Below are 23436 nucleotides of genomic sequence, written 5' to 3' on the forward strand. Positions count from 1 at the left end.
TGTTTGTACAGTTGAATTCAATGTTAGACTGTCGCGCTTTTCGAATATTAATATCTCAATTGTACTGGTTCGTACAATTGAATCTGGGAATTTAGTTTATTTAAATAAATGGAATGCCGATAAACAGATTTTTACTGTAACCTGGGATCACTACTGTCATTTTCTTTTATTTAAATAATCTTTTTCCATCCTTTTTCCAATTTTGATCAGGGTACTGACGACTAATTAAAAACGCAAGTACGGCTTCTGATCACTTCTTCAGGTTCACTATAGGAGCAAAATCTTTCGAATATATTGTGTTAGCAATTATTTCTTTGTGATAGTATACGCACTTCTTCAACAGTTAATCTCATAACATTCGAACAGTAAATAATTATTAAGGGTTTAGTACTTATATAAGAAGCAATGACTCTTCACCTCTTTCGAAGAGTGAAGAGTGGTAATCAACATTGCAGTCCTTCCTGTGGTCATTACTGGGAACACCGAACAAAACACCGTTTTGACACACTGCGCGAGCGTTGTATTACACATGAATACAGTTTACATTTTTTTTGAACCTCTATATAAATTATTCCTTCTATCATTGTTACATTTACCACATTAGTACTTAGGCCCGCAATTTAACTTTTCAACAGTCTAGATGACCATATTCTCTGCAGGCGCAGGATTCTCTCCACAAGTGAGAAAAAGATCTTTACCGTAAAAGTAAAAATTTTCTCTCCGCTAATAGAGGGATCCATTTGCATACTTATGCAAACAAAGAAAAGATTGCAATTTTCTTATTTCTTATTATTTTTTCATTAAACCTTTACCATCGTATTCGTCTCGTTTTTCTGACTAAAATGGCACCAAACACAATACAATTACGATCATAATTACTTCTGTAACAAACCATAAAAGTTTCGGACGTAACATTTGCAGTAGAGATACAAATTCCTCCCAATGTGTTGCTACACAAGTAATTGTAATTATAATTATATCATGTTTGGTGTCATTTTAATAAGAAAAGGGAGACAAATACGATGGTAAAAGTTCATTGGCGAGAAACTAAAAATAAAGAATTCTGATTTTTTAAATTAAAAGGCTACATTCGCATATGACCTTTCATGTTTGCCGGAAGTTTCGAACCTCAGTCTCTCTTTGCTTTTGTGTTGCTATCCTTTTTTATGTTCAGTACGCTACAAAGAATGTAGTATTTATTTTATAAATGTGAAACTCCAGATTGAAAGTTTTCACACTTATGGAGAAAATACTGTATAACAAATAGAGGACCTCTGCCAACGGAACTAAGAAACAACGGCGCCTCTTGTTTCTTGTGGAAAAAGATAAGAATAGGAACAATTTCGCTAATATAAAATTTTTAAGCGACTGAGCGATATTTTCTCATACATTCTTTCTCAAAATATCTGTTGCATAATTATGCAAATTGGTAGAGTCTAATCCTGCAACTCAGCCCTTAAAATTTTATAAAAGTTTTAACTTTATCAAATTATATAAAAGTTATTTTTTAAAACGATGTGAAAGACAAGTTACTCGACAGAGCTCTGCACCGATCTACATAATTATACAAAGAATATCTTGAAAAAAGGAGTATAAAAAAATATTGCTTTTTTGTTTTAACATTTTATATTAGCGAAATTGATGTTGTCCTTGCTTTTCCTCGATAGAACCATATACCAGAAGCAAGGATCGGCCTCTTTGTCAGTTCTATGACATGATACTCTCAAAATCAATTCTAGAATTATCCGTCGTTTCAACAGTTCCCTTACATGGAAATAAATATATCTATATTTGGAGACAAGACAATATTTTTTATTGAATTTTTCCATGTAAAGATTCATACAATTACAGTATTAGTACAATTGTTCTGTTTTGCATTATCGAAAGATTTTTTACAAAATATCCAGGTAATTGTATACAAAGTACAGATTAAGTAATTGGAATGAACACAGATATCAGATTATATGTTAAATATTTTAAGATTTACTTTTTAATTCAATTACTCATAATAGGAATGCGATAGATCAGCCTCACAATGAGCAGTGTAAAGGTTAATCTAATTATGACGCAAAAGTGTGTAAAATGTGTCCTGACGTTTTACGTTAACTAGTCATTGGACATTTCTGTACAATTGTAATTTATAATATTGTATACTTGTGCAATAGTGGAACACGGAATTAATGTCTTAAATTTTTTGTTCTTATGAGCAATCAAATTAAGTATGTGACATACCACTCATGCAATAACTACTTAACATAATGTAATTTGAAGCGTTTAGTTATCAGTGATTCTGATGTGTGTAGTCAATTTGGTATACCCTGGAAAACTCTTCAAGGCTCCACCTTCAATAATTCCACATCGAAGATAAGAACTGCATTTGGAGGAATAGTGTGTCTTTGTCAAGGATAATATGGTAGAATATTAATAAATTCTACTTATATTATTAGATATAATATAATATAAGTTGCATTGCATTGTACGTAAATTTAGAATTTTTAAACATATCCATATATAAATATGTTCTTAAAATATGTGGTCAATCCAAAATATATACTTCTCTTAAGAATTCAATAAAAGTTATATAAATAATTATATCATGTCACAATATTCTTTCATTGTTAAAAACATTTTATACTACTTAAACAGGCAAACAGGTTACAGTAAGGTATGGCCCAACCATCATACTGATGCGAAATTTTATAGGAATGAGAAGAAGAGACTTTAAATATAAAATTTTAACTCGGATATTAATTAATTTCTAAAATATGAGTAAAACGCTTTCAGTATAATACATTCAATTGTCTATACAGACGTTACTAATCAATCGTTTTCGCTGTTGCAATCGTCAACTATTGAATAGTCGATGATGTAACAGCGACATCGACCTCAGTATCTATGTATAGAATAACAATAACGGAGTAGTCTTCACTATTCCCAGACGATGTATATGGACAAATGCATTCCCAATAACTCATTCAATTGTTTGCCATACAGCTTCATCCGTATTGGGACAAGTATAAGTTAACCACTTTAATCCGGCTGTCGTGAGGCGGTTACCAAACAATTACCTGTGAAATGTCAGTCAAATTTCGTTGATGTCGGATTATACGTGGGATATTCAATAAATACTGATGTCAAAATTATTATTACACCACCAGCTATTCGACAGAATTTAATATTTCCAACTAATACAGCCAGGACGGTTTTATTAACAATGTCTGTATAGGCAGAATGTAATGTGCTATAGTAAAAGTTCCTCATTAACATTATAGAAACTTATAAATACCAAAGACTAAAATTTTATATAGTAAAAACTATGGAGATACCGTTGCCCTCCAAACTTTTAGCATATATTATGCACCATTCTAGTCATTTTTATGTGTTGAATATGAGTGTCGTACTAAAAAGTTTAGAAAGATAATTTCGTATCAAGACTTAAACATTTCGATATGGCACACTATAGGAAAAAAAAATCAAAACTACTTTTTCGGCATATTTTGGCCAAAAGCATGTCTTAATAATTGCAAGCTATCCACTTTCTTTTTAAAATGCATATGTTTTATGATTTTTTATATTTTTGGTTTAGGTAGGATAAGATATAAACGATAAAAATTAAATTAATTACGAGAATTTATATTTATATTTCTTAATTTATGAAGTATTAACGATTCATTGATGATTTATTCAACGTAGTCAAGTAAAAAAATCTGTAAAAGTTAGAGGATAATAGTCATGGTAATATTCTTTCAATGTAAAAGGAAGAAAGTGGTTGCATTTAAGTTTCGGTACGAAATCTGTATCTTTGACGATTTATTTACAGTTTTACATTTTTTGCATCTGGAATTTGCAACAAAACTCTCAAAAAATTCTCTAATATACCTTGCCATATCTATGTGTATTTGAATTTTTTTTTAATTTTTGTATGTCTCTAAATACGGAAAATAGGGCGAAACCCCATAATCACAATTTCATTTGTAATTACCCTTCTGATTGAAATACAGAGTTTAAACTTGGTGTACGATATTGATTTATGATAAGTTATCGAACGATACAATATAAAATAAAATCTATTCAAAAGATGCTTTTTGTCACATTATCTTGCTAGATCCTTTTTAACAATGTCCATTTCATCAATTACGATGATTTCTAAATATATTATTCGGGATAACATTATAAATAACTTTTTTTCTATATATATAACCTCTGTTCAGCCTAAGTTTTAAAGATATTTTAAAAATGTTCGATTTCTGCCGTTTGCTGGTGACATGACAATACGGCTCAACCGATATCATACATTTTTCTAAGTACATATTGAAAAAACAGATAAAGTAAATATACTGCTCATAAATGTCGATTATGCTTATGACTGTGTTTCAAATACACATATGACAGGATTAAATGAGACAATAATGACAGTTTTTATATTTTAAAAGCTCAGAAAATCTGATTGTTACATGTGTAGGAATAAGTTGTTAAAAATGTTGACTTTTACAACATTTATTATTGAATCATTGAAACTAAAAACTTGCTTTTACAATAAATAGCATGTATCGCTTTCGCAATTTTTTGCATTGTTAGTATATGTTCGTTACTTTTACTAAAAACAGGTGCAATATAAATATTCAGCACACTAATATCAGTGAAGCAGTGTGCATAATGTACAAAATGTTTGGAAGGGCAATACTAAAATTTAATCTTTTACAACTCAGGATACTTCTCTTCTCCACCAACCCTAAAAATTTTGTTAAATTGTAATAGTTAAGTCATACTGAACTACATACAGAAAAGATTTATACATTCTATCTGAACTCTTAAAATAATGGAAAAACTTGGTCATTTATTTTAAAAATACTCTGTATATGATGTAATAAGTAAAGCTATAAATAATCATTTTGTATTAAAGGATATACTCCAGGATGTCCTCGACTACCATAGGCAAAATCTGGAGAACAAGTTAGCCTAGCACGCTCTCCAACACACATTTGAGCAACTCCTAGGTCCCAACCTTTAATAACTTCTCCTTTACCTATTTTGAATTTAAATGGCACTCCACGGTCCCTGCTAGAGTCAAATTTTTTCCCGTTTTCAAGAATACCTGTTGGAAATTTTCAAGGTTTGTAATACAATTTCAAAATATCAAAACTGAATGCATAAACCCATAATAATAATAATGAACGATTTTATTCGTAATTTACTCAAACAATGATGCATAAAATATCTTGAGTATACATATTTTAAACAATAACATTACTTTCTGATTGACAGAAGTTTATAATAAAATGAAATGAATAAAAATAAAATTTTAGATGAAAGTAAATAAGTCAGTAAAAATTGTTATTGATACATATCATCAATCTTTATATTTTCAAGACACTTTAAAATTGTTTAGAAAAAACATACCTCAATATTTAAGGGGTAAGTGGATAATAATAAAACAATCTTAATTCATGTATGCATGTTCTTAGCAAAATTACTTGTAATTTATTTACTTTACAGTAACTTTATAAATTAAAATATTTTTAATTTAGTTTTAAAATATTTTTCTATTGAGAGATAAAGAAAAACATGTTTTTAACTATTTAATCAACTGATTATTACTTTAACCATAATTTTATTTTTAAGATTAATCGATTGTTTTACTGTTACTTGCCAATCAAAATAAAAAGGAAACTTTTATCTGCTGATTCAATTTATTCTTACAATTTTAAAAGAAAACTTAAGATAAATTCAAAAAGGAAACTTAATAACATGCAAGTTTTTTTTAAAAAAAAGAATATTAAGTTTAATTATATATGGACTGTGGATATTTATGCATTTATGTTATATCAATGTATAAATAAATCAATTAATCTATGAGAACCAGTATATAGATTTATGATTTATGTTTACTTTGTAGATTGTAATATATCATAAACATATAAATATCTGTCCTTTAGTCGTAAAAAAAATCATATTACAACATAATAAACAGATCAAAAACCCAGGTTCGGAAACATTTAATGTTGTAACAATATTTGTCTTTTGACCTAAGAAAATTTTATATATAGAAGTGTTTCTATTTAACATTTTAGTAGTATTGTAATATACAATTGAAAGTTCACATATTATATTGAAAAGATTATTATTTATTTATTTTGAAAGAAATAATGCACAGTGAAATTAGGTTAACTGTCTACATCCTGGAACTATATTAGAATTATTATCTAAAGAAGCAGACAAAATCAAAAAATTAAATGAACAAGAAAGAAAGAAGGTATATGAATGAGGTATCAACATTTGGCATCAGAGCCCATCTTGAATTAGCAGGTTGTAAAAATAAATATACTAAGTCTTGTAATCTCTTTAATGAAATAACATATTCCACCAAATTGGTTGCAACAAGTGAGGAAGATGGTGATAGTTAATTAATCTGACCAAAATCCAGGATACAAAACCCAACTCCACTGTAATTGAAAATGGTTATAAAAGTATTTACCTGTATAATGAACAACTACAGTTTGTCCAGTTTTTGGGTACGTTTGACCTGCATACATATAGCAAACACTATTAAAGAAAATATATTACAAATTAAAAGTAGACGAAACAAGAGCAAAGTAAAATTTTTATTTGTTTCATTATCTGTAGTATTGCATAATATTAATTATAGTATATTTATCAGAAAATTAAACTATTAACACTTTCAAGATTGTTTAATTATAGGGCAAATTGCCTAAAAAATTTACATAGAAATTAAATTGTTTATACATAACTGTAATTTTTGGAGTCATATAAGTAATGTCAAGTTTTAATCCTTTGTACTTAACTGTCTTTTCAGAAGACATATTTTAAATGCTCAACCAAAATCTAAGGGCTCGAAAAGTTAATTTTCACATAGTAAAAACTAATTTAACTAACACAACATCAAAAATATATTTGGTGGTAAAATAAAAATGGCAAAGTGAAATTGAAATGAATTACTTGTACTCATAACAGAAAGAATATGATTTGCTTACAATATGACATCAAAAACATACAAATAAAAAGGACCACAATTATTACATAATATATTTATATTATTTTACATATTTTTAGATTATTGACAATGCTTGTTTTCTGGTAGTATTTTAAACTAATGGAAACATACTTTTTAAAATAAAAAAATGCGCTCGTTTCTATTATTAAATCTTAAATGTCTCACTTTGCTTTGGTTTCACCTACTAAATAATAAAATTTCAGATATTAATCGAATGTATTAACTAATAATCAAAATCGTCTTTTTGAGGAGAAAGTATCGACCAAGCATGCTTCTCATTGATTTAAAGGTTGTAAATAAATTTTGTCAATGAATCTTTTTGAAATATTTCTAATGAAATATAGCTCACGATTTCTAATCAAAATCTAATAAAAATAAAATAAGTCAGACACAACATAAGAAAAAAGCGGCAAACGAAAACCAAAGGTGAAAGATCATAAAATATTGTGTACAGAATAATTACCATCTCCAAGAGAAAGAACTTTCACATCCACGCCCATGATTACGTATTTTCGGTTGCACAAAACTAGATTCTTGACAAAGAAATAATTAAATCTTATGATATGAAATTTAACGATCTGTATCGGTAAGCAGAATTCACATAAACGTGACCGTTGTAGCTACAAAAAACGATAGCAGTCCAATACCATTCGCTGAATATAATAAGGTATCTGAAGATACCCTTGGGGAAAGAAGTTTTAACTGGAAAAGCCGCCGTTAGGTTCGCTGCTATTTCAAATCTTCCGGTTAACATTCGACGATCAATGTCAACATTTCCGAGCGCGGTAAATTTAAAGCATAAATTATTTATTTCATTATATGAATTCGTTTCATAGAAAATTTAAAACGTAAGTGTTACAAAATGACACTACCTTGTTAAGTACCTTTTATTTAAAATAACAAGTCATAACTAATGTAAATAAGTACTTACAAAATATTATCAATAAATCACAATAGTACCATAAAAATACTAAAATATTTACAAATTATTTATGTTAATAACTTTTCATAGTAAAAATTTGTAATGATTATAAGTTAAATTAAAGTCTCGTTTATACAAAATTATAAATATCGAAATATGTATATCTCTACCCATGGATCAAACTAACCTAGTTCCATTTATTTCTTTTTCTCATTTAATCGAAATTTGTTTAAAAAGATATAATTTGTTTTTTCTGCTTTTTTTTAAATAATCAAAGTCGACTTAGGTTAGTCTGGTTATCAGGTACAGACGTTACAGTGATATACGTATAAAAAATTGTATTAAAATTGAAATAGATTTAAAATAAAATTTGTAAAAAAAACAGCGCAACAACTTAATTTAGTAAATAGATAAGTCGTAGCTTTAAAAATTAAATAATAACTTTTTTAACGCAATATTAATGTTTTTTGACTTACCAGTATACGTTTTAATTTAACAGTACCTTATTACAATATTAACACATTCACTACCAATGTTACATTTGTGATACTTTATATTTCTCATATAAATTTTAATCCTTTTGTTTTATATGGTTCACAGCAGATGAAAATCAAAGTCTATCATGTAATCTACAACTGTAATGTATAACTGTGATTTTAGAGACACGGTACACGGACGACGGACATGCGAATAACGTATTCTTGTAGGTATTTGTAAATACAATAAATTCTAGTTATACTGCCTCACTGTAATAGTAGTAGGGGAAAATCTTGGAATTGGCAATGTAAGAAAGAAATCCTTCATGTAATATTTGGAAATCTACAAATTTCTAAGCCCATAAATTTTAAGGATTCTGAAAACTTTAAAAATTTCTAAATTTGGAAATATGATAATTTCAAAGTTAGTAAATTTGAAAAATTAAAAATTTGGAACCTTCACATATCTTCGTGTGTTATATAGATGGAATGCGATTTGTCTATATAAAAGTTCATGTGAAAAACAATATGTTTAACCAACAATATAAGAAGAGTCTATAACAGCCTGTCGGTGCTGTATTTGTTTAACTGTAAGAGGTGGAAAAATAGAAATTGTATCAATCTCTGTATTTTATACACTTTATCGCTGCATGCGCCGTTTACGTTGTTAATGACTGTTAATTCTTTGGCAGGTATTCGATCTGCTCATCACTGATCTAAAAGATAGTGTAATATATGTATACAGGGTGTTCAGAGATTTACTAGCGAGCGTTTTTCTCGTAAACGACTGGTACGAGAAAAAAATTAAAGAGGAAAAAGTGTTTTTTACAATCAACATAACGAAGTATATAAATTTTTTATGTTTATACTATTTTTTGAGAAGTGAAGGTAACCAGTTTTTTAAGTGGAATGGTATATATTTTTTTACGATACATATCATGACCTTGAGACCCATTCAGAGTCACAAACAAACGAAATATTTCAAATATTTCGTATTACTGTATTTACCGGTATTTCTTACTGATATGTTTACATTTCGTATTCAATGCGGTTTCCATTATCATAACACCATTATCATGACCTAATCATAACATAATCATAACATAAAACCACCAAAAGTGCTTTCTAGCTAATGCAAACCACATTGAACACGAAATGTAAACATATCAGTAAGAAATACCGGTAAATACAGTAATACGAAATATTTGAAATATTTCGTTTGTTTTTGATTCTGAATGGGTCTCAAGAATTCGTTTCGATACGCCCTTTCATATGATATAAAAAAATATATATTATTCCACTTGAAAAACTGAATGCTACCTTCACTTTTCAAAAAATTGTATAAACACGAAAAATTTATATACTTCGTTATGTTGATTGTAAAAAACACTATCATTTTTTCCTCTTTCATTTTTTTCTCGTATCAGTCGTTTACGAGAAAAACGCTGGCTAGTAAATCTCTAAACACCCTGTATATGGATGTTCTATTTTCTAATTATATTTAATTTTTTCATATTATTAAAGACAGAAGCAATATCTAATTGATAATGAACGTGTTAATATAAACTAATGAGAAGAATACATATATTGGAAGTATAAATTTCGGAAATGTTGTAATACTTAATTTCAGAAATTTTTATAATACTCAAGCACATGCTAAAAGTTATGGTTTCTTTTTTTCTATATTATATATTCTTTCTAATAAAGCCAATGATATACTTCCAGGTATTCTTTGATGTTCATTTATTAAATTTTTTAGTGCACCTGCAACCTAAAAGCAAAAATAATGTGTTAAATGTTATTAAAAATTGTAAAAGTTATGTTTGCATTATTATTACCTTTAATTGCAACTCTTCTGGTGTAAGACTTCCATCATATGGAATTGGTTTACCAACATATGTTGTTAACTTTACTGGAAAACCTCCATAAATTGGTACAAAAGGAAATCTAGTTGCAGCATATATTCTTAACCATATTCTTCTACCCCAACTTACTGTTCTAAATGCTTCTCTAACATTTTTTGTAAAGAAAGGTATTATGCACTGTTACAAAAACATTAGTGTTTCAAAATAATCTAAATATAAAAAAATGCTCACAATAAAATAACATACCACTTTGGCATCCAGTGCAGCTTTTGCAAAACCAACTCTTTTTTTCCACAGTAGATGATAATAAGAATCTCCAAATTGAGCTTCGTACACACCTCCAGGTGAAATAGCAAGCATGTTTCCTTCTTTTAAAATAGCAGAACATGTTTGTACAGTACCAGGTATGACTTTCAATACATCAGAAATTATAGACCATCCAGGACATTTAAAAAGAAATCTATCTGCTACTGTATGAATTAGTTTTGAATTCAGAAGTAATACTTTGGATATAAAATAATAAAGATCTATAGGAATAGCTCCATGATAATATACAAAAAGCACTGGTTCATTTTCCGGTATATTTTCTAATCCAACTACTTCGTATCCTGTAAAAAACAAAAGTATTTAGTCAAATTATCGATGATGGATGTCCTTTTCAATTTCAATGATAATAAAATATGTTTTCTAGGTCAATGTACTCAATAACTATGCTTCTATATATATTATTACCACTTTTCCTAGTTACTATAGCATATATGAAATACCTCAGTTAATTTGTTTAGAATACAGGTACTTGTGACAACATCAATAACATACTGTAGCATCACACATCCAAGCATATGTGATATATGATATATGTGATATATAGCATATGTGATATATGTATTACCAAAATACATTATATTTTATTTCAAATAGGTGTATTATAATAATAGGAATATTCATTAAAAAATAAGAATAAGTCAATCATATACAGAACATGTAATCATAATATAAACATTATTGAAGATTTTTGTAAATATCTTTTAAACTAATGATAACTACCTATTTTATGTACATATATATCTTATGTCGATAACTTCACTAAATAAATATTTGGTTCACATCAAAGAATGTTTGAAATAAAATTAATATCATTTGACGTACCATACCAAATCCAACCATGTGCATCCCAAACAGCAGCTACTACATTTCTAGCTGCATTCCTCCAATCAGTTCCATATGCATTTCTTAGCCTAACTCTATTAAAGTAAAATAATATGACAGTTACAAATTTTATTTACTATTTACATTTAAATTAATAAAAACATACCTGTGTAACTTATATACATATAATATTAATGCAGTTAAATATAACAATACCACAATTAGAAGGGGAAGTAAAAATGTTATTAACAATGGCATTAAAAGCCATGACAACCAAAGTGTAAAATCCACATCGATGTATTCAACTTAAAAGAAGATTTCATTAATTAGCTATTATTATATAAGTTTTATACTATAAATTAAGTAAATGACAAATACATAAAAAATGATAAATAATTTAAGAAAGATACACACAAATTTTCTTTAAATCGTAAAAAAACAAAACTTAGTACACAAACAGCAAATACTAACTTCTATATTTAAACATATTTATAACATTGTAGTATTTTATTTGTAAGTAACCAATGCCAACATTTTTTACGTTTAAAGATAATATTGTACATATAATATATAAAATAAAATAATATTTTTACCTGTAACATCTTTTAAAACTTTTCGCAAATTTAGTATCACTGAAAACATGTTTAAATTACAAAAAAGGGGACGATATAAGCGTATTATTACAATATTAAAAATATTGATATTTGTTCATAAAACACCTGCATATTCAGCAATACTAATGCAAATAAGAGTTTTTGTGATGTCTAACTCTTTTTATTTTGTACCTATCATTTATGTAGTTAAATAAATGCATCCACTAACTAAATCACACTAATAAAAATTCAATATAATTGTTTATATTTTATTGCACTATACTTTTATTAACAACTCGTTACACTTTATGATACAATTATGTATAGTTTTAACGTAATATTAATAATTTATTTGTTTATTTCACTACAACTTTTTAATTTAAAAAGCAATATATTTAAAAACTGTAATTATTGATTGTATTTATAAAAGACTTCCGTGTAAACAATTATAAGTTCAATAATATAATAGGAAGAATATGTATATAAATACGTGTATACTCTATTTCATGCATAGACTGTACAACATCTAAATCGCGCCACCTGAATATTTCCCATAGTCAGCACTAAGGGCAAAGACTGATTGGAACATAGACATTCCATGGAACGAAAAATGTTCTGACATAAATCAAAATGTCAGCTTGATAGTGATAAATTTCAAGTTTATTGTAAATATATTTGAATTTTTGCCGCCATTTGAGATCACTTTTGCCCTCTTCTTCTAATCAAATAATCTTCCTTTTTCTTTGTTCCAGATTTGATCAGTTTAGCAGAGACCGATGAAAGCCTTCTGGAAAATTAATAAATTATATGTATCGTCAAAGATTCCGGACAGCACTTTTAATGCTTGTCGATGGTCTGTCTCTTTAAATTGGATGTATTGGCAAGCGGGAAATTTAAGTTAACTTGAATTTGATTTCATGCCAATTCCTAATAATTTGGAATCTATTTATGTCATAATGTTTTTGTCTTATTAATAGTGGTTTTCGAAATATTTACATTAATTTTACAAGATTGAAAAGCTGGTATAGAATAAATATACTACAGTGATACCTCTGGATAATAGAAATAACAAACTATTTATTACAAATTACAATTGAATTACCACAACATATATTGGAAACTTATTACAAGCATAAGAATATAGTGTCGCATAAATGTATTAATTATATTAACTCAATAAATGCTAATGATACATAATTTTGTCATTTTAATATCCTACCAGTTTTTAGATGTTAAATCTTAATTACTGGAAGTTTAATAACTTGAAAATTAAAAAAAAAATTGAATTTTACAGAAATGTACTTTGTGTGAAGTCAATAGTAGCAATATTCTTCGTTTCGGCAGTAAAAGAATTCTAGAAGTGAAAGTACTTTCACAAGGTAATAGTGAGTTTTCATATTGTAGTGAATATTTACGAAAACATACAAAATCCAAAAAGAAGTTAAAAGTTGCATATCTTTTTATATGCCACATAATAATGGTAAAGGATTTTGGAAAAACATGTGATTTTTCACCATTTTATTCCCACCATTTTTTAGTATTTTACTTTTGAATGACTTGCAGATAAATAGTCTATTATGAATTAATTATAACTATGTACACGAGTTGTATTTTTTAACGAACAAAGTCAATCCTTCATGCTGAAGAATTTACTTCACGTCTACATAAAAACGAACATTACGACTATCGAATGAAGGTGTGATCAAAATCCTACTAGACGAGCAAAGGATACAAGAACATTATCCATGAAATAACAATTGTAATAATTGTTTAGGCAATAATTTGACTTAACGATAATTTTATATTTTTCTGTAGTTTTATCTCTTTTTTCAAAACTAGAATGTAATCTTATTCTATATCTTTTATTTTGTCACGCGGTTAATTGCTCACAATACAAGATATTTTATATTTTTACTATTCAATGTTATTTTTGTATTATTATTATTTTGTATTGTCAATATGATTTTTACACCCATCAAAGAAAAGAATACTTGACGCTTTTTCATTAAATCAACGGCCAATAAAACAACTATGAATAATGTTCATTCATTCTTTGCAAATAAAAAATAAAATATCAAAAATTTTGCCATTTGTTGCAAAGTCGGGAAACAACAAATTTACATATTTTAAAGGATAAATTACGTTTTTATTCAACAAAAAAGATTTTAAATCTAATAAATAACAAGTGTATTAATTTCTGCCTATGTTAAATTTGAAGAATGTACAAATAATATAACTAAAACGCACTTATTGTTCCATAAATAATCCTTTGACGGATTCCAATCCTGTTTTGACGAAAATGGGTTATTCTTTCTAGGTCGCCAATCCTGACCATCCAAAGGAATAACATACACCGCACAACAGTCAATGGCACAACCGAATCAGTGAACTCATTTCATTTCACTGTTACTTTTCACTGATTGTCTTATATAATAACTGCAAGTAAATAAGCCGAACGAAAACACGTGAACAATTGTCCATAAATAACTTTAATAATTTTGTATTTCCTATTTGATGTTGCATTTGGAACATTTTTTTTGATCTACCGGAGAATTAACTTTTGCAACGCGATATAGAAGTTAACACGTTCTTTAATTTTCTGTGTACGACATTATTTGCGCTGCAATCAGTACTTAAGAATAAAATGTTCGAAGTCCAATTAGAGAGGGAAAAGGAATCATTGAAGTTATTTATGGATAATCATTCGCGAGTTTTTTTGGCTTATGTATTCACTGCCATTATATTAAATAATTAGTGAAAAGTAACAATAATTTTTTATATTTTGTTCCGTATTCTTCCAAATAATGAATACAAGTATTGAACAAATTCAATTTACTTGGTTTGCATAAATAATAAATAGTTAATTTATGTCTTATTTATGAATAATGGACAACTGAATATTACTCTTAATATGCCATTATTTGATTTGACTATGATATAAGGATTTTTTATTACAGAATTACAATGACACGGTGCAAACTCATCATGTTTGAACCCATCGCTTTTGAAGCTAATCAAGCGCTTTAATTCGTCGATGTTAAAAAAAAAATTTACCCAAAATTGTTTCAATAATCGCTCCTTTCCGGATATTACACATTTTATGAAATATATGCATAAGAAAACATATTTACAACGTTGTTGAAAAATCATTAAAATCGATTAAATCGATGCTAATTAAAATTTTGTTTTTACATATTTCATTGCTGCCAAAAATGAACATTCACATTGAGTAAGTCAAAATGATTAAAGTAAGTTGAAATAAATGTATGTAATATATGCTAAAAGCTGTCAACGCTAAAGTTTCATCATTGTTTTCTCCAATGCTATTAATGTATTAGTTAATCTATTCAACGAATTTTTCAGTAGTTCGACATCTTTCCTTAATATTATTAATCGTTTTCGAAGATCCTGTTTGAAATTTTATTATCTTATACGATAAAAGCATATACCTACGCTTTCTTGAAATTTCATGCCTGCCATCGTACTACTTTAAATTTTAAATGATGAAGAAGTTGAGTTGTTTCTTTGCTTCTAGGACTTACCTTCGCGATCTACTCACATCTACGTTAGTAATGAAAATTAGGGGGAAAGCGAATGAAAACATAAGTATTTGGATATTATAACACAATATTATATTTATTGGCATAGATTATATAACAAATAATAGAAACATTTTTATAATAATATTAGATATTTATTTATATTTAACAGAAAAAATAAAAATAAAAAATATTGCTACTTTAATGACACAAAATTGAATATACGCATAACAGATTTTTTAAATTGCGTAGTCTGCATGAATCAAGTAGTTAATGCTACGGGTAAGTAATCCGGGGAAGTACTTTTCTTGAAACATTATTGCTAAGCAACTGAACAAAATTCTTCATAACTAATTATTTAATGTTAATAGCAAAATGGCTATCGAAAGAAGAGAAATAGATATCTGTTAAAAATTTTGTGATAGGCGAACTTTTGAGGCAGATAGTGAAATCACACATTGTTGTGAACTTTTTTTCTTGCTTTAGCTGCACAAAAATCAAGGACTTTTGTTAAATAAATCTTTTTGAATATATTTTGTTTAATAGTCAATATTGTTTTTTAATCATATTGCGGGTTTTATGACGTACAAGGGATACATACCACCGATTGTAATAAAGTCGGTCATTTTAATGTCATTAATTTGAAATTCTTTTAAATTCTTTAAAGCACAGCAAGTTCTCGTGAGAATAAGCAAAAATTGCAAGTTTCAGATACCAGTATTCTTTAAACAAATTTGAAATTGGCAAACTAATAACTTAATACTCCCTCCTTACCAATTTGCCGTATACTATAATCTATTTCGACTAGAATAAAATTTATGACGTTGACGTATAAAAGTGATTGATTTGATGTGAAATCACCCAAATGTATGACTTTAAGTGATCACCGCGTTTTATACATATTATTAAAATTAGTTTGTCATCAGTTTGTCATAAATATTCAACAAAATTCCGCCTTTTTTGACATAGTAGCAAGTATTGATATAGAATATTATAGTGTTTGTTACAAAGCTGTCACGTTCACCCAAGGACATTATCTAATTGTTACAAATACTCACTTTGAGGTGGTGAAAATGACCCTTAAAGTTGGGGTTGAAAAAGCTATTTTCACAAATATCTCAAGAACTGTTAAACCTAGATAAAAAATTAAAAATACAAATTTTTCCGGTTTGGAAGGGCAATAATACGGCGTAAGTGGATTTTTGAAAAATTTGTTTGTCTAAAAAATATTTTAATAATTAACATTATTGTGCAAATTTTTTAAATGAAACGTCGAACTATTTTGGTCAAATGAGATCTTCCGTGCGTCGAATACTGCCACTAGTACGCGCCTATAACGCGGAACAAGTAGGATATCTGCTCGGGCCCCATATTTTTATAGAGGCACCTATGGACCCTTAAGTTTTTTTTTTTTAAATAAACTCGTATAAAAAATGTAATATAATACAATTTCCAGAATACTATGTACAGGAATCAGTCGTGCACCGAACGGAAGGTATAAAATGTACGTACTACATAGTGTGTTCCGAAAGTAATGCGAATGATTTTTTTTTAAGGAATTTATTGAACCAATTCTTACAAATACTCAAAATTCTTCAAAGTACTGCCCTTGGGCTTCTACATATTTTTGCCAGCTACTCTGCCATAAACGGTACGCATCCTGGAAGCATATTTAAATATTTACAATGTAATAACAATTCATATAGTTTTATTCAGGAAAATTCACAGATTCTTCTCGTGTAAAAAGCCACTGAATAGCTGCTACGGTAAAAGCACAAAAAATTTCCAAAGTTGAAAAATTGCAATTTTTTTCAAATTAATTTTCTCAAAAATTGTACGTCTTAGAGAAAAACGGATTTCAGATTCGTATTTAGCTTGCAAAAATCTATAAGAATTTCATAGTAGCCGTTACGAAATCAATTGGCTGTTGTACAGTGTTATTAAATAAAAAAAAAGATTTATTGTTGCAAGTTTCAGAAAGGTCTTGTTTATGTTTCGCCCGGTAGACTTACGACGACTCTCAGGCGTCTTATTCATGTTTGGCTCGATAGACTTAGGACGCCTCTGATGCGTCATTGTAAGCTAAGGGGTTAATTTTTTGCCTAGGCCTAATAGTTCCCGAGATATTTGAGAAAATAGTTTTTTCAACCCCAACTTTAAGGGTTATTTTCACCCCTTCAGAGTGGATGTTTGCCGATAAAAAAAATACGTATCAAATATTTTTTCGAGTTTTATAATGTATAACAATTTCATAAAAATCGGCGTGTAATAATTGGGTGATGTCCCTTATCAGTTTAATTTTTCATCAAAATTAAAAAGACACAATGTATGATTTTTACTAACCAGCACTGTACAAAAAAAAATAATAGGACTGCATTATGCCTCCTTCGAAATTAAGTACGTTTGATTTTATATATTCTTTATTACTATAAACTACACGTAAGTTACTCTTAGTATCCGCGTAATATGTTTCACTTTGTATACACACATGTATACTCGTTTGTATGTAGATACATTTTTCGCATCACTGAAAACGAAGTTATTCTGCGCAACTCGATTGAACTCAGAAGGTTTTCCCACTTGTACTGCTTCAATATGACTTATTTTTTACTTCAACGGTTATATACACGGTAGACAAAGTATATGAATAATGGGAAAAAGTAGAGGTATTGATAAATTGTTGCCAAGGTGTCCTACTTTGTTAGTGACAGAGTTAGGAACTGCTCTAAGTTATATCATAACGCATGGAACTTTAAATTAATTTGTATGTTTATACCAAGTGCACATGATATCAAGCAAAGCTAATCAAGTACAAACAGGATTAAAATATTAAAGAATTGTATTAGTTAAAATTGTCAGTTTGACAACTGCAATGTGGATAATTAATCAATGATAATGATCTCAAACAAAGAATAAACTACTTATTTATTCTCGATTTAAACGGCCTCCACAATTCAGATACCGTATGTTGGTTTTGAGTGTATACGCGTATTTACGGGATCAGAAATGTAAAAAAACTGTTAAATGAAGAATTATATTTATATAATTATATTGTAGAATTATATTTGTTAAATTAGAATTATATTTGTATTACTTTTATCCATTTAACGTAACGATCACTTTGTAAAGTATTGTGGAGGACATACATAAATTTGGAAATGGGATAGCATATTTTCTTTTACAGGGATATATTCTTCGGAGTATTCTGTATAAAAAAAGTACTAAAGTATTATGCAAAAACAAATCAGTATTGTACACAGTTCATGAAATATTGTAATTTAAAAAATGCAATATTTTATTCAAAAGATAAAAATATCTGACGAGTTGTTAACGTTTTTAAGAATATATTTTAATAGTTTTGTACGCATGAAGATTTTGACTATGAAGTATTTTAGAACCAATCAGAGTCGATATGCCCAGAATGAACGAAAATTGGTCGTTCATAATTCCGTTCTCTTGGTATATCAACAATACACAAGTATCTATGTTGATATATATATACACCACATATAAATTCATGCATACGTACATTTCTCCATCATTTACCTTAGCATTGCTTAGCATCAAATCACATATCACAGCCATGTTTAGTAAAGTTCATATCAACAAATGTGAAGTATTTGTGGATATCGAAAACTCGTAAAAAGGGTGACATATATATGTATATATATATATATATACATGTTATTTTTCTATATTGATGTATTAGAAGTAATTGAGAAAATATTATGAAGTACATTTTAACATATAGCAAGATGAAAATAGTTTAATACGCTTAACCTCTAAATATGTGAAACAACTTTTAATTATATTGCGCATTCTTATTTAGTACAATTTATGAAAAAGCTTAGACACAAAATTTGGGTGTAATAATTAAGTGGTATTTATTAAAATATTTATTTACTTTAAATTAATAACATTTAAGTTCTTTTATCTGTAATTAATTATTGCGTGTTATATTTTTTAAGGTTATTTAGATATTTTTTTTATGAAATTTCGTACATATTTTCTTGTATATCAGTGTTTTAAATACTACGTTAATAATGTGTTAACATTATTTGTAAAAGGTGAATTCATGAAGATTTTGTTGTAAATTGTAATAAGTAAACATGACGGCAGCAATAAAAACATTGTGGAAACAAGCATTAAATACATTTGAGGAACGAAGCAATGCTGGGTTTAAACTTTGTCAACAAAATTTTGACAAACTACGATATTTAATGAATAAAATTACAGCTGAAGATGTAAATTTGAATCAGCAGGTTCTTGATTTTATTCAAGTACAACATGCACCAATGTGGGTTATTGACATATTTGAAAATAAGGACTTTGCTATTTCAATTTTTATATTGAAACATGGATTTACAATGCCAATACATGATCACCCTGGAATGTATGGCTTTTTAAAGGTATGAAAAATTTATATTTTCTTCTTAATATATATCAATACTTCATAGATTGTTATTAATCCATAATCACAGATATGAAAGCAGCAATTGACTATATATGTTTTGAATTGTATTTTGTTAATGTACCAATCTTATATTATTTTATAAAAACATTCTTTACCTTGTTTCTAATTTTGCTAATAATATAAATGTATTAATTGCATTTAAATAACAAGTCACTTTATATCCATGTTGGTTATGTTTGCATACTGATAAATCTTTCAAAAAGTTAAAATGATCTGTAACTTTGTGTGATGCTTCGAAATATTTAAAAATAAACAAACCATATAAAAATTACATATTTCGTTAGTTTTATTAATACTAGATTAATGGACATTTGATGGTCACTTATATTCAAATTTGAACTGAAGTAAAAAAATAAATAAATTGAGGATGATATGTAAACTGTCTAAAACAATGATACTTTAGCTTGCCAAAAGTTGACATACATTTTTACAAAAATTCCTGAAAAAATTTTGTCATTTTGTGTATTTATTCTTTTTCACGCTTGAAAAACTATCAATGTGCCTCTGTCCTACTAAATGATGACAATTATTTACAGTTGATGATTCGATTCATTAATTACAGTAATAATGTTTTCAAACTAGTTATAACTATTATTACTTCAGCATATCTTATTATAGGATAGAATAAAAAAATAACTTTGTACCTTTTACATGTTTTACAGATCATTTGTTTGTGATTATGGGTTTACAATATTAAGATATTTATTCATTTTAAAATATAAATAAAATTCTATTTTATTTTTTAAATACAGGTAATTTCTGGGGAAGTTCAAGTGAATAATTATACTTTGAAAACAAATGAAGATTATACAAGTAAAGTGAATAAGGAAGTAATGGCATTTAGACATAAACCAATATCTTTACACAGTAATTCTCCTGCTTGTACTCTTACACCACGGGACAGAAACTTACATGAAATTACCTGTATTGAAGGGCCAGCTGCATTTTTAGATATTCTCAGTCCACCTTATGATGTAGATGATTCAGGAAAAGGACCAAGACCATGTACATTTTTCAAAACTGTTGGTAGTTCTAAGTCGTGTACAGATTTATCAGATATAATTGAAGAAGTTAAGTTATTGGTTATTGAAGGTCCACCAGATTTCTATTCTGGAAGCCTTAAATACACAGGACCACCCTTAATGTGACCTGAATTATTAAAATATATTTATATTCTGTGTTTTATTTGTTAAATAATTTTACATTTTATTGTATTAATTTGCACTTATATTTGTATTATAAACTCTTATGAATGTTGAAATGATAATTTTAATTGATTGTACATTATTTGTTTATTTTTGCTCATGAATATAAGATTTAATAAGATGAACAGTATCCATATACATCAGTAACCAGACATAAGACAATTTACTTTGTAAAACTAAAGTGAAATCGTTGAAAAAGATTTTTCCATTAATAATTTGATTGTTAAAGAAAATTAGTTTGAAAATTGTTCAGGTATGCATGCACTTGTTAAATTTTTTACGAATCGATCATATCAGATACTAGTAACTGTACACATAAGTATAGATTTATGTTAATGCAATCTTATATGTATATTTGTTCGCGGTATACAATACCTTTGGGGCACATAAGTTCTTTGTTAAATTTAAAAATGAAAATCAAGTGTATGCAAATCTGGAAAAATTTTAAATTTAATTTTTTCGAAATGACATGTCACACGAAGGAAGTGTTTTAAGTTTTTTTTTTATTTATTTTTACTCAAAATGCACGGTATTATTATCCACCTGTCACACTAACGTATATATACATTAAGTAAATTTTATACACTACCGAAAAAACATACATTGTAATTTGACTTCTGAAAAAATTATATTTTATAATGATTGCATTAAACTTATTATTCTGTTGGTATATGTATAAAGTAAGAATGTGAAGGATGAATGTATCATAAGACACTTTATACGTAACACATGATAAAAAAGCATATGACAATTATTGAATAAAAACAAAATTTTTATTTACATAAAACATGTGATAATTACTTATATATATATGTATATCTTTATTTTTTACACGTTATGTGATATATATGCATATGTATACATATACATTATGTATATATAGATATCATACATCTAAAAAATAAAGATGATATCTTAATAAAATCATGTAATGTTTCATGGTACATAAATTAAAAGAAATTTTTTCAGTTACTTTATGTAATACTTATAGATTAAGAAAAATTATTGTACTTAAACAAAATAATTTACTTTATATTATGATGATGAATAAATTTATAAAATTTATTTTTAAATATTTCTTTTCTTTTATGTATTTTAATTACATGGAATGAATTGTATAAGAAAAAAATTTAAAACAATTTGTTTTTTTTTATTAATGACACATAAAAATGGCTTATATATTCCAAAGTGGCCCTTATTTACTCTTGATGAAAATTCGCTTAAAATTTTTTTTCGCGTTACACTATTTCTAAGTAATACAAAATCAATTTACCTTAAATGTTTAATGTAACTATATTAATATATTTAAAATAATAATATTAATTATTATAATACTAATTAGGGGGCTCTGCCCCCTGGCCGCTTCGCGGCCCAACCCCCCAATGCACTTCGCGCCTATTTCGTGTGAATGCGATTCCAAAGTGATATGGTGGGTGGACCGTGGACTGTGGAATGCAGAGGGTAGCGTTAGGCGTGACAACATTACGCTATGATTTTATACTATAGAGTATGGTATAAGCGATGTAGCGTTACGCGTGACACAGTTACGATATGATTTTGTACTGTAGAGTGCGGAATAAGCCTCAGAGTGTTACACGTGGCACCATTATGTTATGATTTTATACTATAGAGTATAATATCATTCTTTATCATTCTCTATAGTATATTCTATAGTATAAAATCATAACGTAACGGTGTCACGCGTAACGCTGTCACGGTTATATTATACTCTATCATACTCTCTATAGAATGAAATCATAACGTAACGGTGTCACACATAAAGCTGTCACGGTTAGGTTAGGTTAGGTTAGGTTAGTAAGTATGATAGTGTTACGCGTGACACAGTTACGTTATGATTTTATACTATAGAGTACAGTATGACCGTGACAGATGTAACCTAACCTAACCTTGGCAGCCTCACGCGTGACACCGTTACGTTATGATTTTGTACTATAGTGAGTATGATAGAGAGTAATAGAATACAATATAACCGTGACAGTGTTACGCGTTACGCGTTACGTTACGATTTGATATTATAGAGTATGATTTTTGCGAGCTGAATACGAATCTCAAATCCGTTTTTCTCTAGGACGTACAGTTTTGGAGAAAATTAATTTTAAGAAAAATTGCAAATTTTTTGTGCTTTTACCGTAGCAGCTATTCAGTGACTTTTTACACGAAAAGAATCTGTGAATTATCCT

The 23436-nt window shown here is 27.8% G+C and overlaps 3 protein-coding genes across 10 annotated transcripts; 1 reads left to right on the forward strand and 2 right to left on the reverse strand.

Moving 5' to 3' along the window:
• Positions 1-1790: 1790 nt before the first annotated feature.
• On the reverse strand, positions 1791-8559 carry Fkbp12 (peptidyl-prolyl cis-trans isomerase Fkbp12). 2 transcript variants are annotated; one of them, XM_076531167.1, is made up of 5 exons: positions 8411-8559; positions 7476-7545; positions 6476-6523; positions 4909-5095; positions 1791-2388 (listed from the first exon to the last, which is right to left on the reverse strand). In XM_076531167.1, exons 2-5 carry the CDS (start codon positions 7510-7512, stop codon positions 2331-2333), a joined length of 330 nt encoding a protein of 109 aa, XP_076387282.1. In that variant the 5' UTR covers positions 7513-7545; positions 8411-8559; the 3' UTR covers positions 1791-2330. The 2 variants fall into 2 exon arrangements, with proteins under 2 accessions (XP_076387282.1, XP_076387281.1); XM_076531166.1 differs by lacking the exon at positions 8411-8559 and adding an exon at positions 7660-7678.
• Positions 8560-9870: 1311 nt separating this feature from the next.
• Positions 9871-12408, reverse strand: LOC100874788 (DGAT1/2-independent enzyme synthesizing storage lipids). 4 transcript variants are annotated; one of them, XM_076531162.1, is made up of 7 exons: positions 12144-12408; positions 12018-12056; positions 11591-11729; positions 11425-11519; positions 10522-10883; positions 10249-10452; positions 9871-10181 (listed from the first exon to the last, which is right to left on the reverse strand). In XM_076531162.1, the coding sequence occupies exons 3-7, from the start codon at positions 11680-11682 to the stop codon at positions 10074-10076; spliced, it is 861 nt and encodes a 286-aa protein (XP_076387277.1). In that variant the 5' UTR covers positions 11683-11729; positions 12018-12056; positions 12144-12408; the 3' UTR covers positions 9871-10073. The 4 variants fall into 4 exon arrangements, with proteins under 4 accessions (XP_076387277.1, XP_076387276.1, XP_076387278.1 ...); XM_076531161.1 differs by having other exon boundaries at positions 12210-12231; XM_076531163.1 differs by lacking the exon at positions 11591-11729 and having other exon boundaries at positions 12210-12408.
• A 6650-nt stretch (positions 12409-19058) lies between these two features.
• LOC100883745 (2-aminoethanethiol dioxygenase) lies at positions 19059-21878 on the forward strand. Of its 4 annotated transcripts, none has more exons than XM_012292311.2 (3): positions 19059-19204; positions 19624-19965; positions 20783-21878. In XM_012292311.2, exons 2-3 carry the CDS (start codon positions 19666-19668, stop codon positions 21176-21178), a joined length of 696 nt encoding a protein of 231 aa, XP_012147701.1. In that variant the 5' UTR covers positions 19059-19204; positions 19624-19665; the 3' UTR covers positions 21179-21878. The 4 variants fall into 4 exon arrangements, with proteins under 4 accessions (XP_012147701.1, XP_012147702.1, XP_012147700.1 ...); XM_012292312.2 differs by having other exon boundaries at positions 19073-19267; XM_012292310.2 differs by having other exon boundaries at positions 19074-19217.
• The last annotated feature ends 1558 nt before the right edge of the window (positions 21879-23436 follow it).

The sequence above is a fragment of the Megachile rotundata genome, chromosome 4 (genome assembly GCF_050947335.1).
Source record: "Megachile rotundata isolate GNS110a chromosome 4, iyMegRotu1, whole genome shotgun sequence".
NCBI lineage: Eukaryota > Metazoa > Arthropoda > Insecta > Hymenoptera > Megachilidae > Megachile > Megachile rotundata.

Bases quoted from the DNA above. Each gene is read 5' to 3' on its own strand.
- LOC100883745 (XM_012292311.2), top strand. From the start codon at position 19,666: ATGACGGCAGCAATAAAAACATTGTGGAAACAAGCATTAAATACATTT. The intron at 19,966-20,782 runs GTATGAAAAATT...TTTTAAATACAG, and splicing joins GAATGTATGGCTTTTTAAAG to GTAATTTCTGGGGAAGTTCA.
- LOC100874788 (XM_076531160.1), bottom strand. From the start codon at position 12,066: ATGTTTTCAGTGATACTAAATTTGCGAAAAGTTTTAAAAGATGTTACA. The intron at 10,453-10,521 runs GTATGTTATTTT...TTTTTGTAACAG, and splicing joins CTGCACTGGATGCCAAAGTG to TGCATAATACCTTTCTTTAC. The intron at 10,182-10,248 runs GTAATAATAATG...TTTTGCTTTTAG, and splicing joins CAGAAGAGTTGCAATTAAAG to GTTGCAGGTGCACTAAAAAA.
- Fkbp12 (XM_076531166.1), bottom strand. The intron at 5,096-6,475 runs GTAAATACTTTT...AATTTCCAACAG, and splicing joins TGTAGTTGTTCATTATACAG to GTATTCTTGAAAACGGGAAA. The intron at 2,389-4,908 runs ATATCCTTTAAT...ACAAAGACACAC, and splicing joins AGTCGAGGACATCCTGGAGT to TATTCCTCCAAATGCAGTTC.